The sequence below is a fragment of the Homalodisca vitripennis genome, chromosome X (genome assembly GCF_021130785.1).
Source record: "Homalodisca vitripennis isolate AUS2020 chromosome X, UT_GWSS_2.1, whole genome shotgun sequence".
Classification (NCBI taxonomy): Eukaryota; Metazoa; Arthropoda; class Insecta; order Hemiptera; family Cicadellidae; genus Homalodisca; species Homalodisca vitripennis.
In genome coordinates this window covers 66,439,285-66,457,379 of record NC_060215.1, presented here as the reverse complement: position 1 = coordinate 66,457,379, position 18,095 = coordinate 66,439,285, and the positions used below count along the sequence as shown (strand labels likewise).

General features: G+C 32.8%; 1 protein-coding gene across 3 annotated transcripts in view; it reads left to right on the top strand.

The window, feature by feature from the left end:
- Nucleotides 1-18,095, top strand: part of LOC124369105 (laminin subunit beta-1) — a 109,637-nt gene that overhangs the window by 47,833 nt on the left and 43,709 nt on the right. For all 3 annotated transcript variants that reach the window (XM_046826852.1, XM_046826853.1, XM_046826851.1), the window contains 5 exons: nt 7,450-7,666; nt 8,219-8,327; nt 12,667-12,828; nt 14,352-14,472; nt 16,852-16,976. In XM_046826852.1, the coding sequence (XP_046682808.1) occupies nt 7,450-7,666; nt 8,219-8,327; nt 12,667-12,828; nt 14,352-14,472; nt 16,852-16,976 (734 nt within the window). The remainder of the gene's footprint in view (nt 1-7,449; nt 7,667-8,218; nt 8,328-12,666; nt 12,829-14,351; nt 14,473-16,851; nt 16,977-18,095) is intronic.

Sequence of the window (18,095 nt, the reverse complement as noted above, 5' to 3'; positions counted from 1 at the left end):
GTTTTCTTGGCCTGTTTCATTGAAAATTCTTCATTTCCTAGTCTAATATCACATCTATTTTCGCACATTTTCCATACTTTTTTCTCCAAAAACTGAGTTGTTCATCAGCTTATAAAAGTCCCTTCTCAAAGTCACTTGTAGCTTTGGTCCTCATATTAGTATTAAAAATCAATGTACTCTTTCATAAAAGAGGCTTCTGATCGAATGCGATAACTCTATTCACATGTTTCAAAATCATACCTTGTTCCAGATAGAACTTCAAATTTCTCGAATGAACAACGTATTCAGTTTTATCCAGTAGAGTTTGTGCAAAGTTTGTTTTTTAAAATGTTCTGGAGCAAGAGGTAAATCCTTGTGATGTTCGTGTAAATTCGTTGGATATCCAAGATCAACTTCGAGAATATAGCCATAATCTTCGTCGCCAGTGAGTTCTAAAATTGTTTCTTGCCATTCTGCTGTTGTATATGTTTTCTTCGGGTTCATCCACTTGATTTCGTTATATGGTAAATTTTTGCATGAGGCCATACCCATAAAGGTTGTTTGCATCGACGTACAACAGATAGTTTTCGGGCTTTGTCTTATCAAAATCTTTCAAATATTTGTTATTTGCTTTAACATAATCGTTTAATACATTGAGAAATGCCTCCGCGAATACCTTTTTTCGATCATCAAAATACATATTATAATCACTAATTAACTGTAATTCTATCTTCGTTAATTTTAACATAGCGTCCCATGCGAGGCTTGGAGCTGTTAGATAATGTGCTGGATCAAGTTTGTAACAATTTAAGCAAATATTTCTGAAATTTTCAAATATATCAGCAAGCAATAAAACATCTTGGATATTGTAACAAATCAGAGTAATTTCCTAGATTTTTCTCTTTTAATTTGTTCCAAACGCTCAAATAGTGTTGATAAATCTTTCTCAGATATGCTCTCGTCTGTCAAAAGTGAATAGAAATCTTGAATTTTCAGGTCTTCTGTGTAATCAAGTTTTTCAATACTATCGATAAATTCATAGGGAAATATTCCTTTTCCAGATAGAATTTAAAAAATCTCGTCTTCGTCATTTGGTTGTCTATCTAGAATTGCGTTCAGACCATCTTGTATAAAATGATTTGTATGCTTGAAATCATCTTTTTTGAGGTTTTTAGCTAACTTTTCTATAGACGAGGGCCATGAATCTGAACGTATCTACGAATGAAAACTTGATGAACTTTCTTGGTTTATCATCTCAAACTCATACCCATAGCCAGAATTTACAGAATAATTTATATATTTCTCATCGGTGTTTGCGATCAAATCAACCATTACCATACTGTTTTGCCAATTCTTTTATGTACAAATGAGTATCATAATTTGACATATTGTGACAGAAAACTGGAATATTTTGAGGAAATTTGAGATTCAGATTACAAGATAAATGAGCACACCTCGAAATTTGCCGGTTAAATGACAATGAGATCTCGTACTTTTTTTCTTGTTTGATTAATCAAAACCCTCACATTCACAAATATGACAAAGACTGGAATTTTGGTACGCTAATTCTTCTTCTTCGGTCAATTTCATAGGTTTTTTGTTCTTAGAATTATACTTTTTAAGCTATGTATTTTGATATTTTATTGAGCTCTTCAAACAATTTTGCAGGAACAATAGGCAAATCGTCTTCATTTTCGGCTCGATAACATATCGGTTTATACATGCGATTCGTCACATTTGACACTAAATATAGAGTAAAATACCATAAGGAATGTGCTTCTGAATCTTGGTTGTAATCGATCTTTGTGGATTGTTCTTGCAATTCGGAATTTTTTCTAATATGCTCTCAAAATCCATATAAATAACGTACGGATGGCTAAACTTCTTTTGATAATTAGTAAATGTTGTCGTTTGACCTGAAATGGCATAATTGGCTTACAAACTTCATGTTGCTTACAAATTTCTAAAATGATCAGCTAAAGCGCTAGATTTGTAGAAATGGCTTAAAACATCTTCTACAAAGAAATTTTTTTATTTTTACACTTAGATAACTGAGAAAATACAAGTTTGTTTAAATCTGTTATCAAAACATAATGAGATTTTTCATCTTGTTTTACATACAATAAATTGATTTCTAATTTGGCGTCATAAACTTTCTGAAATTTGCAACGGAACAATAATTGAGTTTTTCATCAAAACTATAGACATTTACAGACATTTTCGGATAATTATACTTTGCTTTACTGCTTCGTTTTTTCAATAATTGTGTATATCTTTTAAAGACATAGGATAGTCGAACCCAGAAAATATTTCATCGTTCACCGAATTTTTTGTATTGCTTTTGCGCGTTCACAGTCTCTTTCGGGTTTTTCAATAGCACATCTGATTGAGTAAATAAAGCAAAAATCATCTTTATTTTTTTATATTTACAACAAGCTTTCTTTACCTTTATCTCTGGGGGTAAATCGATATATGATCCTGCGTTCATAAATTCGTGTTTATTAAGGCTCAAAACTAGTTGTTTGCATCTTTTAAATGTCCATCCTGAACCCCTATTTGGATGATTTGTCCTGTTCTCGATGTGATAATTTATTAAATTGTTTAGAAATAAAGTCGTTTACGTCAAGTATTTCGTCTGCTTTTATAGTAAAATACATTGGGCAAATTTGCGTTTCACCGTTCACTAAAGTTCGTTCATATTCACATTCCAAAGAGATATATCCTTTACTGTTTTATTCACAGTTTCTTTGAAATTTTTTCTATTAAACTCTTAATCTCTGGCCGCAAAATAGAAAGATAATTTGTAAAGTGGCATGAAATTATCGTTTAAATTCGTTAAAATGTATTGCTTGAAAAGACCGTGTATAGAGACGATAAAACTTCTACATCAATGATATTTTCAGATTTGTGTTTATCAATTTCTTCGATCATTTCAGACTTTGTTTTATCATTAGTTTCGATAGCCAATTTTTCAGCGATTGAATTAATTTTTTCATCATTAAATAGATTTGAGATTTTTCTTTTCAACTTGAAATTTCTCTTTAATTCTCGTAATTGTTCAATATTGAACATCTTTCGTGACGATCGTCAATTTGATTTTCTTTGGCCCATTGTCTTAAATGATTCAATTCCTTGTAGTAAATGTCTTTGTTCTTTAAGTGAATCTTTGAGTTGTAATGTCGATCGAAGTTTTCTTCTTAAAATTTCTTTTTTGCAGAATGGACATGACATTTTGTTCACCCGCCTATTTATGAAGGAAAATTTTGAATGCTCAAATTTTCACTATTTAGTAAAAATATCTTTTTTATTAAGGAAAAAATCAACTTTTATGGTTAAAATCCGCAATAATTCAGTAGATTTTAAGGATTTTTCAAAAAACTCTAGTGTGTTTGCTCATTAAGATGCGCGATTTTGACCCTAAAAACCGTGTTTTTAGGGTCAAAACCCCGGGATTTTGTATTTAAAATATGTATGATTTTCAATTTTGTTACTAAATTTTCTTCCTACTAAATAATGGAGCTACTAAAGGAGCTGAATGAAGTTGGTGAACTAAGATTCAAAAGAGTATAAGAAAATTAATGGAATTAGAAGAAAAAAAGAAATATAAGATTTTTTTTTTTTGAATTTGGAGAAACTGAAAGATAAATTTGGGAATGGACTATAATTGCCGAGTTAGAAGATTATAAAGTACACTTGCCGAACAGATTTTTGAGACTGTTTTGGATGAAAAAAAGATTAAAGAATTGAATAAAAGAGAATTCCACTTGATTGTTACTGGGAAAGAAGACTATTAAAGATAAAGACTGTGGGTTTTTTTTTTACAATTAACTTTGTAGAAAAAAGATTTTGAAGATTTGACAGCTTAAGAAAGTAGAAGCAATAGATTCGGTTATTGTTTGATTTTTACAGATTCGTTTATTATCCTTTAGACAGTATTTTCCGTTGGTTTTCTGTTTACTGACCAAAAAGTGCGCTAGAACCCTCATATTCATATCTACTTATGCTGATGTCCTCTCATATAGTGTTAGATGATGATGTGGCAGGGTGTAGTGTGAGACATATCTGGTATTGTAGCTGTGGATATTTGAACCTTGTTGGAGAGTTTCAATATACAGCACACCATCTTTTATATAGAGGGAGATAACTATCATTATTTTTAATGTTGTAAAAGCTTCTTTACACGAGTCTGTAGGGTTTATCCCAGCTAGAATTCTTACTGATCTCTTTTGCAGTACTGTCATGTTTTATGTTAGTTGCTGTCGATGCCAACCAAGCACACAACCCATAGCATAGGTGGGGCTGAAAGAATGCGTAGTAGGTGATCAGTGCAGCTTCCAGATCACCTGATCGTCTGTTGCACTTTAAGACATATATGTATGTGTTGAGCATAGCTGTTAAAGCATTTATATGCTGAGTCCAGGAGATTTGGTATAATAACTCCTAGCAGAATATTCTTCAAAAAACAACATCAGGCATAGCTGGAACCGAAACTCCTCTCCTCATAAAATACAGCTGCTTGGTTTTGGAAGCATTCACAAGATCATTTTTGTGGCAGTATTGGTAACCCATTTCCAGAGCTATATATGACTGTACAGCTAATGAATCAGGTGAATGTTCAGCAAATAGCAGCATTGTGTTATTTGCATACATAAATGCTTTGCAGTAGTTCCCCAGGTATTGTGGCATATCAATTGTAACTAGCATAAAAAACACGATCTCAGTACCAAACCTTGTGGCACACCTTGGTTTATGGGAATAGGGTTTCATCTTACAGGCTGTGAGAGCCCTCTGTTTACTTCTGCCAGCTCCACCACCTCACTGCGATCTTTCAGATAACTCCTGAACCACTTCAAAGCAGTACCCCTGACACCCAGTCTTCCAAGCTTGCTAAGGATCAGAGTGTGGCCCAGGCAATCAAACGCTTTACTAAAGTCGAACATGATGCTTGTGACTAAATTTCCTGATTCCATGTTTTCAACACTTTATTTGGCTAGAACAGTGATGGCTGATGTTATAAAGCGGCCTTTAAGAAATCCATGTTGTTTATCCGTTAATAGGTGATTTGTTTCACAGTGAATCATGAGTCTTGAGAACCTCTTTCTCAGAGAATGTGGGCAGCAAGGAGAGAGGCCTGTAGTTAATAGCCTCTAGTGCACCTCCCTTCTTTAGCTTGCTTAAGTGCTAAAAGTAAAATTCCTATTGTCAGGGATATATTTATGGCATGGGTCAGGGATGGTACTAATTCAGCACTGAAATATTTTAGAAGTTTTGCTGGTATGTCATGTGTAAATAGAGGTAGATGTAAAATATCATGATTAGTGTCTGTTATTGTCAACACTGTTTTGATATGGCTAGGATTTTTTCTAATAGTCTGGTCAGCATTGTTGGTAAAAAAAAAAAAAAAAAAAAAAAAAAAATTTAGATGGTCAGATACTTCTATTTTCAATAGTTTGGCTATTAATGTAGAGTAAAAATTGTCTATTTGTAGGTGCTTGCCCATTATAACTTGCCAAATAAATTTTGACTTATTTACTGATTTTTAAATATAACTTGCTGTTGCATGTGGTCCTCTCTGCACTTTAAAAGCATCTTCATTACTTGTGTTTTCCTCCTGTCTTATTAATAAGAGTTCTAGAGGTTATTACATCATGGTTTTCTTTTCAAGGAAGACATTAGGTTTTGGCATATGAAGAAAGACACTAAAATAGTTTTTTCTGTTACTTTAGGATTTCTTGTATTGGTTATGATACTGTGTTTAGGGTGTGTGTGTTCTTAGGAGTGGGTGTGCTGAGGGCTAGTGGTGGCTTAGCTTGAACGAGTAGCTCGAGTTGCTTGCAGAATTTTTCTATTGATTGCTACATCCTGTCCTGACTGGACTGCTTGGAACATTCGCTGTGAAGCTTTACTGGAAGTATTTTGACAGCCTTTTCTATAGTCTTACCTGACTTTCATCTGTGTAAGCTCTTCCATCAAGGGGATAATGTTCTCAGACATTACTGGTTCTATGGTGACTGTCTGAGTTGCCTATGCTTGGACTGTCTTAGGACAGGGATCTTCAGTTTGTTTTTTTGGAATTGTTGATGGAGCTCATAATTTGCTGTTCTGATTTCTGCCATTTCCAATACAGGAGTCGAGGAGGTTGGTGTTGATGGGTTAAACATTGTAGGTTGAGTGGCAGCATTTGTAGTGGACTTAGCCTCAGACTGATCAGTGTCTTTCCATTTTTTTTTAAAGATCATTGTTGAGACTAGAAATAGTTTGTTTTAAATGTGTTGTTTTAATCAAGTAGTCTTGAATCAGTAACTCTTGTTTTTGGTCATTTTCTTTAAAAATGTTTTCAATACTCAGATTTTCTTGTGTTACTTTGTTGTGTTGTTGCTAAACTTGAGTTTCATATAATTATTCTAGTAGTTTTTTTATTTTCTCCAGATTAGAATATTGATCTTTTTTCATCACCTATATCACTGCTTCGCTGCTAGTTAATTAGTAGAATGGCAATTTGATTTTTTAAGAATTGGTTTTCTTCTAAGAGTGCTGTATTTAGCATATCTTCTTCATCGTGAGCGTATTATCTGTAAGACTCTTTTCAAAGTATGCTAAAAAGCAGTTTTTTCTGTGTTAAGTTGTTAGAAAAAAAGTTAACGTAGGTGATTAGGTGTGCATAGTTTGACTTATCTACACCTTCCTAAATCATGCCTAGAAATTGGGAAAAGAGCTTTTTCATTTTTGGGCCTCAAAAATATAATGCTTTGTTCCCTGTAATAAAAAAAAACATCTCTATATTTAAACATAATGAATATTTGTTAAAAATTATTTTATTCTAGGATATCTATATTCATTTATTGTATTATATTTGTTTCATTAGAATATTTGTATAATTTATAATGTGGTGTTTTTGTTTTAAAACTGTGTTAAAACTTTGCTTAGAGTTTTGCTTCTACACGTTCGCGACAATGGCTTATTCCCAAACTTTTTTAGTTGCCATTGAATTTTTTAATAATAATTTTTCTAAAAAACCGTCATCATTTTTTTAAAGTTAAACGTTTAAGTATAACAAGAAATGTATGTGAGCTTCACATTTATGCACAAAATATTAATTGATATATGTTTTTCCGTATACTCTAATTGGTACCTACAAAACTAAGGAATCTTGCACCCAACGGGTACACGATAATCTAAGGTATTTATTGAAGCACGGGATGGTATTTATGGTACGTTATGTGATATTATTTTTGTTTCATTACTTTTTTACAGGTCATGTTTTGTTAAAAAAATGTCTCTTAATATTTAATCATCAATTTTGAATGAAGGAACCTAGGTTGTAGCATTAATATTTGTTCATTTATTTTTAACTTTTGATGAGATTAATTAAGGAATTTTATATATATATATATATATATATATATATATATATATATATATATACAAGTCTAGTGAAAAATGTATGAAGTACGGAGTTTGTCTTTGTAGCTTGCACCTGTAACACTCTGGGGACAATCAACAATGAGGGCTGCAACCAAGTAACTGGTGAATGTACATGCAAACGCTATGTGGTTGGACGAGACTGCAACCAATGTCTGCCGGAGTACTATGACCTCTCGGACTCACAGGACGGCTGCAAGCCATGTGAATGTGATTTGGGCGGAGCCTTTGACAACAACTGTGATGTCATCAATGGCCAGTGCAGGTAAAAGTACAGATTTGTAGTTGCTTTTCTATTTGTTATATAATTTGAAACATTGTTACTGTAATGACTTAAATCTTTTCAGTGTTTTAAATTTTCAACTACTGACCTTACATTATCAAAATTTAAAAATGTTATTGAATCTGAAATTAGACGGACTTTGTGGGAGGAGTAGTTGATTCATTAGAAGACCAACAACTTTAGTCTCGTAATAATTTGCTGCACACAATTATCTGGCTGATTATCAAAACTTATAACAAAGTACTTAAGGAAGAAATCAGTAACACTACGTTTCGAGATCAGTAACACTACATTTTCACTGAACGATGGCAAATGTCCGGAAAAATCCTGTTTCCTTCACAATCCTTCCATCGTCAAAAATAACCTTCAAAGAAAGAAACTACTTAAAACATTAGAAATACATACTTTAAAGTGCTTATTAATTTAAAATATGGTGAAATATTTAAAAGTAGACAGTAAATAAATGATATGGTGAAATATTTAAAAGTAGACAGTAAATAAATGATAGTCATGATAACCCGTTATGTCTTGTAGGTGTCGGCCACATTTGACAGGACGCAGTTGTAGCACCCCAGACCAAAGCTTCTTTGTTGCCCAGATTGACCATCTGACACTAGAAGCTGAGGCAGCCAACTGTAGCTCTGTAAGTACTATAATAACTTGTAACTTTATATATTATTCGTGGTTATGTCTTCAATACTGATCTATTGAATAAATCAAAAGGTTACTTGTCTCATATTCATTCACAGTTTTACATTCCTGTCAAATTACAGCAAACTCAGAATGTATAACACATTATTACCTAATAAAAGTAAACAATAAAAAAATGTTAAAAAAGTCACTTGACCCTTTGCACTTGTCAGGCCACTAAGTGTAGCCCATATTGATCTCTCTCTCTCTCTCTCTCTCTCTCTCTCTCTCTCTCTCTCTCTCTCTCTCTCTCTCTCTCTCTCTCTCTCTCTCTCTCTCTCTCTCTCTCTCTCTCCTCTCTCTCTCTCTCTCTCTCTCTCTCTCCTCTCTCTCTCTCTCTCTCTCTCTCTCTCTCTCTCTCTCTCTCTCTCTCTCTCTCTCTCTCTCTCTCTCTCTCTCTCTCTCTCTCTCTCTCTCTCTCTCTCTCTCTCTCTCTCTCTCTCTCTCTCTCTCTCTCTCTCTCTCTCTCTCTCTCTTCTCTCTCTCTCTCTCTCTCTCTCCTCTCTCTCTCTCTCTCTCTCTCTCTCTCTCTCTCTCTCTCTCTCTCTCTCTCTCTCTCTCTCTCTCTCTCCTCTCTCTCTCTCTCTCTCTCTCTCTCTCTCTCTCTCTCTCTCTCCCTCCCTCCCTCCCTCCCTCCCTCCCTCCCTCCCTCCCTCCCTCCCTCCCTCCCTCCCTCCCTCCCTCCCTCCCTCCCTCCCTCCCTCCCTCCCTCCCTCCCTCCCTCCCTCCCTCCCTCCCTCCCCCAGCTCAGGTGATATAAAATTACAGGTAGTGGTCCTTTCACCTCAGTGAGCCATGGTTAGTGACTGGCCCTTAAAATGACTGGGATTAAAATGTAATCATCAAACACTTAAACAAAGTTTATTAGCTTTAAAAATTAAAATTTGTTTTGATTGGTTATTTATTATTTTTTTGTAAACATACCAAGTAGTATGTAATTTAAGTTATGTTTGTACCTAAATTAAAAGTATTTTTATTTGCATGATCAAAATACAATTAGTTGCAAGTATGTCTCTAATATGAGCAGAACATAAACTTGTTTCCATATTTTGAGGTTTGGCTTTACCAAACACACTAGTATTTTAATAAATTGATAGGATACACTATCTACAGTGGCACTGACTCTGGATTAAAAGGAAACTCTAAATTATGTTTACTATGGATGTGCTGCACAAATGTAGAAATATTAATTTAGTCCCTTATTTTGTCAAGATATTGCACCACCTGGATAAGGAATGAATAGTATAACTGTGCAATATAATGTGACACACATAGTAGCCTGACGAGCTGAGGGACAGGACGTGGTCATAAACCTCTGACCTAACACAGTGAACAGCTATGGTCACCCGTAGTGGTCCCAGAAGCTCAGAGGACAATTACATAAGTTCAAATCCGAGTTAAAATGATTAAAACAACATATATAATGAATGCTCAACATTACAAGTTTTAGTATGTATACTTTAATCCTAGAACCACCGATCAACAAATCTTCCATCAATTTGTATCTTTCGTTGTTGATACTTATTAACTGTTTGGGATCGGCATTAAATTCATATGATTGGTCTTTCACATCACCTGGCCACAACGGTGGCCATGGCTGCTCTCTGCTTCAGGTCAGTCAGGTCATTGAATTATGACCATGTCCTGCCCCTCAGCTCAGCGGGCCATACCTAGTATTCCTCACTGTTTTACCATTCAGCTCATCAGGCCACTATATTTGGCCCACTATGTTATGCAGTTATAAAATTCAATACTTATCCAGTTGTGGTTGGAGAATGCTCCAATCTCTCTGCCAAATAAATAACAAAATTAATTTGTTATTGACTGCTCTATTTGCAGCACATACCATAATAAACATTGTTGAAAATGATTTTTTATTTGACTGTCAGTGTCACTGCAGCTGCTATAGTGTATCCTATCTACTTATTAAAATACTAGTCCATTTGGTGGGAGACAAGCTCAAAGTATGGAAACAAATTTATATTTTATTTATACTACCTAATGTAGACAGATTTTATTCTGTAAATAAAAATACTCTAAAAAACAGATCAACCTATAACTTAAATAACATATTACTTGGTTCATTTAAAAGCAAATAGTAAATAACCAATCAATAAAGTTTCAATCTCAGTTATTTTAGGAGCTGAAGGTCATAAAATATACTGTGATTTAAATCTGAGTAAAAGTGACATCGATGGTAACGGAAGAGCTGAAAGGATAACTACCTGAAACTAAATCCAAACTGAGCAAGAAATAAGTTTTGGCCACATTTGAGGACTCCTGATCGCAAAGGGTTAAAATACATATGCCGATGAACAACCATTTGAATTATATACCAGTGTTAAACATTAGTGTTAAAAATTATTTGAATTATTAATTTTTCATAAATAGGCTTTCAAGGGAATTTGTTTGTAAATTGTGCAAATAGTCAAAAAGTGCAGTAATCTCACAGGAACAATATCACTGAAAACAAAGCATAATTTATGTATCTGTTAGTTATTAAGTTTAGTAAAACCCCGGTTAACCGAACTCGGGGCAACCGAAACGGTTCCATAAATGATAATGTGTATATAAATAACCGAGCAATATAGTGTATATTCAACAGCAGATCACTGTGCCAATCCTCCAGTCAAAAGAGTGTGTGTCTGCGTGTGTGATGCATCGCTGTAGCAAACAGATGGGCAGATAATGTGTCTTTGAGATGATTCACCCTTCCCTACCTCACCATCCACTACTGCGCTGTGTCTGCCTACACCTGCCACTACACAGCCCCAACCGACTCAAGTCACTGCTATTAATCATCTCCCCCACTCCTGCCACCATTCCCAAAGTACAACTTACAGTAGTGATGGGTTGAAGCCAAATCTCGAATCCACTGAATCTTGATCAAAGATTCAAATTTGAGAATTGATTCTGCACAGATCCACCGCGTCATTAACCATTATTGGCGGATCAACAGTGCACAGGTTATAGATTGCTAAAACATGTTTTTGCTGTACTTTAAATTATCAAAACTGTAAAAACATAATGTAATTAAATAGCTATTGTACTTTTGTAAATAATATATGATTTGTTATATTTAAGCTTGAGCAGCACCATAAGTCTGTTGCATCTATTTACGAAAGACCACTCATCAGTAGTATGCAAATTACTGATCACTATAACATGTTTTTGTTGTACCTTGTTTATGAAAAACCATAAATAGACAAACCACCTAATAAACAAACTATCATGCTTTTGTAACTAATACTTTGCTTGCAGTCTCTATTTTATACATTTATGTTGGTGCAATGCCGCAAGTCTGTTGCGTTTATGCTCGGATTTAAGCAGCTAATTGTAGTTCACTTCATAAATTTTTAGTTGTACAGTATAAATATTTCTTCTATAAAATTATTATGTTTATATTTTAATATTTTTTATCATGACAAAATGTAGTTTTAAATTTTTCAAACATTTAAAGTTTAAAATATGTTTAATAAATTTTGCATGTATAATCCATCAAATTACCATTTTATAATCTACCAAATTAAAGTATAAGGTTTGGGATATATTTTGTTCTTAAAATATAGTTATTTTTATGAACCTCTGCAAATCCCTTTATAACAGAGTGGAATTCTTGGATTACTTTTTATATTATCAGACAGTCTCCAAAGGTTTAAGAATGTAAAAAATTGGATTGGTGGTGATTTTGTTTAAATCACACTTAAGTTAAAAAAACGCTACTAGGGTTCAAAATTAGATAATCTGAAATAGATTTTATTAAGATTAAGAATCAAATTCAAGATTCAATAATTCTGTATTCACCCATCACTAACTTACAGGAATCATTTGTATATAATTCATTTCCCCTATGCACCCATTCTGATTGTTTATTTTTAGATGTTATTTCATGAACTGAATGAAATATTGGTTCTCCAAAATTGGTTATTTCAGTTAACTCTAAAATTACACTATATAATCTCTGCTATAAAATAAAGCTTGATGCAATTTTAAATTGTGCTGGAGTGCTAAAAGTTAAGTGTTGATAACCTTTTGACATTTAAATGTCCAGTTTTATTACTTGCTTCTACACGTTAGCCCGTATTAAGAAGTTAACTGTACCTTTTTTTAGTGGACTTAATATTAAAGCTGTTCTGGATTCCTTATTTGTAGATTTAGTGATTTTGTTATTTAGAACTGTCAGTATAATTGTATATTAGTTGAAAACACAATGTCTTGTTACAGTTGTCTGTTTAACAATTTATGTAAGTTTTGTACATTAAAAAATAGTTTTTTATTACATATTTTTACAGAATTGTCAAGTGGAAATTAGAGAACCGTATCGTGATGGCCAAGAAACTACTTGGACAGGTCCTGGTTTCATGTTGGCTCGACCAGGCTCAGATCTTGAGTTCATTGTGGACAACATAAAGACATCAATGGAGTATGACATTGTTATACGATATGAGCCCAAGGTACTTATTATGTTGTATATGTATATGTATATGTAAACACCAGGGGCGCACTGACAGGGAGGGATGAATGGGATCTGCCCCCCCCCCCCTACCAAGAGCATTTTATTTCAAAATAATCTATCGCCTAATAGTCTGTTTTCGACTAAAAATAACATTTATGTTGGAACTTTAAAATCAATTATAATCAAATATATGAATTCAAACCTATAACTATTTAAGTTTATGAAATACATAGTACATTGCACATATAATTCAATTTAGTTCAAAACACTAAATATTTCACCATCACGTAGCAATTACGAAAGTGAGTTTAGTTCTCACTGTTTATTGTGGCTTTTATATGTACCCAGTAATTTCAGTAACCAAGTGCAAAATGTACTGATTTAAAATCATGTGTTACAGAGTACTCCTAAAATGTTACAGTTGCTGTTACTGCTAAACGAGTCTGAGTACTTTGTACCACGAACATAAAAGTAACCTGTACCAGGTACTTTCGGTTTGCGGTAACTTGTATTCTCGAGACAGATGAGTACCTGGTACAAATTATTTGTTACACTAGTCCTGATGTGATCAGTTGTCACAGTAGTGAGTATTTTTCCAAGCTCTGAGCAGTTCTGAACTGTGTTAGTCATTTGTTGTTACTACGAACTTGACTAGTCTGGGGCTCTCTGACGATTTGCACATTAAAACAATCAGTTATACTGATCATCAGATAAACTTTAAAGATGATTATTTATACATGTCATTAAATTTCAATAATTTACCCTATTCCTATGGAGCTTCAGTAAACTTCATACAAAAAAATTGAATACTCAAGTAACATTACACTAATTATTTTATTAATTTATAGGATACACAAATTTTACTATACCTGTAGTTATATTTTTATTGGTCCTGTTCATACCAATAAAAATGGTGTATTAGTATAACGTTTTTATACTATCTAGTATCTACTATCAAAGGTTTTAACTATGTAGTTACAATTTTTTTTTACTTTTCGTAACTCTTCCCACTCTTTCTAACTTCAAGTACTCTTTCATTTTGAGATCAAATTTAAAATACTTTAATAAAACTTTAAACAATTTTGGAGGTGGTAAAAATACTTTTTTAACTAGCACTTTATTACTGAAATGAGATCTACTCCAAAAGATCTACTCCTTTATTTTATGCTACAATTAGTACTTTCTTATTACATAATGTAAGATAGAATTCACGTTAGACTCAGGAGCTGTGTACTTGTCAAGAGAATAATATTACGGTATCTTCATTTAAAGCATTACCTGTTATAAACTTGACCAAACATCAACGATCCTCAGTTCAGTTAAACGCAGGAATTAATGGCTGTGGCAGTTGGGGACCAGAAGATAGCTCAGTGTTATAATTTTTTTTGGTTCTGTAATGCATGCATGAGACAATGCGTTCTCACTTATATACTGTCAAGGTAAAGAAATGAGGGCTACTGCAGAATGTTATGAATCCCATTTCAAAATACAGCAGTGTAATACATATATGTTGTTGAACAGATTGCTGGAGACTGGAGACAGGTGGAAGTGACAATAGAACGGCCATCCCCTGTTGACCCTAATGGACCGTGCGCGAATGCTAGACCTCAAGATGACTACAAGCCTGTTTCATTATCATCTGGTAAGTTTTAGTAATGATAACATTTTTAGAAAGTGCTTTGTTTGTAACCTACCAAAAGTTGCATGTTTATTAAAAAAATAAATTGATTTTGTATGAATTCGTAGTACTTTTTGTATTATATGTTATATTATGAATACTAATATAGCCAGAAAATATGACAGAAATATACATTTGTTATAATTCCTTAAAATTATGAAATTCCAAATATCTGAATCATCAGTAAAATGTCCCTAAGTTACAATCTTAAACAAATAACATCTCTGGTGGTGATATGTTACCAGTTTTATTTTTACATGTATATTTTTAATAAATAATACTTAAAATTAATATTAATAGCCCTTGTGAAAAAAATTTCTTATGATGGATTATGTTGTATCATTAATTTTTCTTTTATAAATCTTTAACTAGGGATTGGGCTTTTCCATACATTTAATATTTCCATTTTAATTCTGAAAGTGTAATTTAGACTGTGAATTTGTTTCTAATTCACTACTACTGAAAGTATCGATGTGAGATGGCAAGGTTTTGACAGTGTACAAAGTACAGAATTGTAGATTGTCATGGCAATGCATATACAATAAACTCTTATTAGGAAGTAATTTATTAATAAATTGCATAAATTGTCTTTTCATATTAAAATTTCTGATTGTAAAATGAATCTTGAACCTGAAAATGATGTGTTATGTGGCAACTTAAAATATTTGAAATGTATAAACAGTCTCTGTGATAATTTTATATTTTGGAAGTGCAGTTAGTTAAAATTAACCTCATTTATGTTGGGTATGATTCTTCAAACATTGATAGTTAATAATTATCAGAACCAAGTGGGAAAATTGAACCACAGTAAAATTCACAATGTGTTCTGTTTATTTATTTATCATTATCATCATAAATTCTCCACCTTCAAAGTAATCCCTCTTTAGATGTAGTAACTGGTGTCAGTGCCTTTTTACAATCTTTGAAGCAAGTACACATCCTTTGACTCCTTCATCAATTCCGTTTATATCTTATTTTAACTTTGATCTTAATGGTGGAAAAACATTTTCCTTTCACGATTCTCTCTAGCTTTGATTTTTATTCAGTGCAGGGGGCCATGTCCAGCAAATACAGAGGCTGAGGAAACAAAATAGTATTTTCTTTTAGCATTGTTTTTGTTTTGGTCCTTGAGGCAGCTTCCAAGTGGATTAATGATTCCACATGGTTTTGATTTCATACCCATACATCTACATTTCAATGTCTGTTATGACTTTTTTACTATTAAAATACTAATTAAAACTACTGCCAAAAGCTAAGATATTTTCAAAAACATTTGAAAAATTCCCATTGCTAATGTTTATTTTGGATTCCTTAGGATTACCTGTACAAGAAATAAAATATAAAAATGTAGTATTATAATTATATTTTTGAAATTTGTATAAACAATGAAAACATTGGAAAATGGGAATAAACTGCATTGCAGGATAATGCATAAAGAAACACTACATGACAGGTTACACTACATTTATATAGGTTATTTATAATGAGTAAATTGTAGCTGCAGTTTCTGCATAATTAGTACACAAAAATAAATAATTTTAGTAAAAATTTCCATAAATGTAAATGTACTAGTCCCGACAGTCCAAAGGAACACTGACCTGCTCTCTTAGGGATGTTTTGAGAACTAATTCTTTGCCATTACAAAAGTAAAGCTTTTTGCATTTATGGGTGCTATCCCCATTTAAAGTATCGTCAGTTCCGCGTTTGTAGACGCAAGTCGCTCTGAAAAGGTTAAAAAGTTCTGTATCGTAGCTAACCAGTCAGCAGTTTTTGAAAAAACTTTTTCTAAAATATTCTTGCGGCAAAGGTTAACCCAATTAAAATAAGATTTTCTTTAATTCAAACTTTAAAAGTAAAATTTTAAAATGAACTAACAGTTTTTTCTCATTGAAAATCTTAAATTAAGAATTGATTCAAATTAAAAGAATTTAAAGTTCTTTTTTACTCCCCTTTTTCTGGGCATTTCCTCTTGATGGCAACTCTTAAGCGGCTAAGAATTTCCTCATAATGCTTTTTTATTTAAAGTGTCTCTCAGTTTAGTACATTGCTTTACAGAGCAACTCAAATCAATTTTAATTCTAAAAAGTTATTCTATGATTGACTTATTCTATTTTATCTATAAATAATCTAAATCTAATTGGCATGAATAAAAATCACAAATTCCTAACTTCCTCACAGTCCTCGATTTTCCAAACTCACTCCTACTTGCCACATTTCAACACACCTTAAAAAATGGCCTAGACTTCTATTGCTTGAACGATAAAAACCCCCTCCTTCTAATTCCATTCTGTATTGTAACAGTTATAAGTTAGTGTTTTTAATTTGAAAGTGTTTGTATTTCAGATGCTCGTTATATAGCAATACCACCGACTTGTCTTGAAGCAGGCAAAACCTACAAGATCAAACTTATGTTTAAGCCGGACCCTCCTCAACCTTCCTCACCAACAGCATCAATTCTTGTCGATTCTGTGAGTATTCACTATATAGAAAGAAATTAACATTGGTCTTTACTACAGATTACAAAGCATTTCTCTGTGCTTGTGTGTTACTCACTACTTACAACCTTAAATTGGTAAAATGATATTTGTTACTTTTTTTATAGCACTGGCCGCAAGGAAGATTTATCAATCAATCAGCTGTTTCCAGCCAAGTACTCTATATTTATTTCTGTTTTCTGGTCACATTCTGCTTGCACATACTGGAAATAAATTGTTAAAAGTAAAATGATCAAAATTATAAATATGTTATAAAATTAATACTCTATAATATTTTTTATGAAACCACAAGGTTTTCTGCATTTGCATTGGCTCTTTTAACAATGAGCTGCACAACGAGGCACTTCTTGCCCAAAATGATAATATATTATTAAGAAAGTCTATTTTCACCAATATTACTAGAGGAGATATAGCCTAGTTGAATGAAGGGGGGGGGGGGGTAAACTAATACAACATAAATATTTTATAATTATGTGTAACATAATTTAATCCTATATAATGTATTACAAATAAATATACAGAAATTGTGAGAAAATTTAGAGAACTGTTAGAAAGAAATTACTTTTGCTAAAATACAAGTGCAAAAACTAAACCTATTTTCTGAATGGAGATAAAATTAATTTGAATTGGTATCTAGCAAATACAGTTCTGATGATACCACCTCTGCTTCAGCTGAGGCCATATTTTTTTACAAATTCTCATAATCCACCAATATGCATGTCACTTATTTCACCCTTGGTATAGCAATTTTTACATTCCACTGATTTAGCCCCAAAGTAACACAAATTTTAACTCTAATATCATCTTGGTCCTGTAGGTTTGTGGCATTCTAGAAGAGCTGTCAAATTTGCTGTTTAAGGCAACCTTGATTCTATTCCTGAGCATCTTGGTTGTGTTTTAGTCGTGTCAGTTTGGCTTTGAGCCAACAATTACTTATATACATTTGCTTATTTTATACATTTTAATAAAACTTAATCTGTAATTTTGATTACATATTTGGATAGTTATTGGCTGGTTATTAATGTATGTACAAATGGTAAAGTGAGCAACAAGGTTTTATTTTGCAGTGATATATTTTTAACTAATAATCTG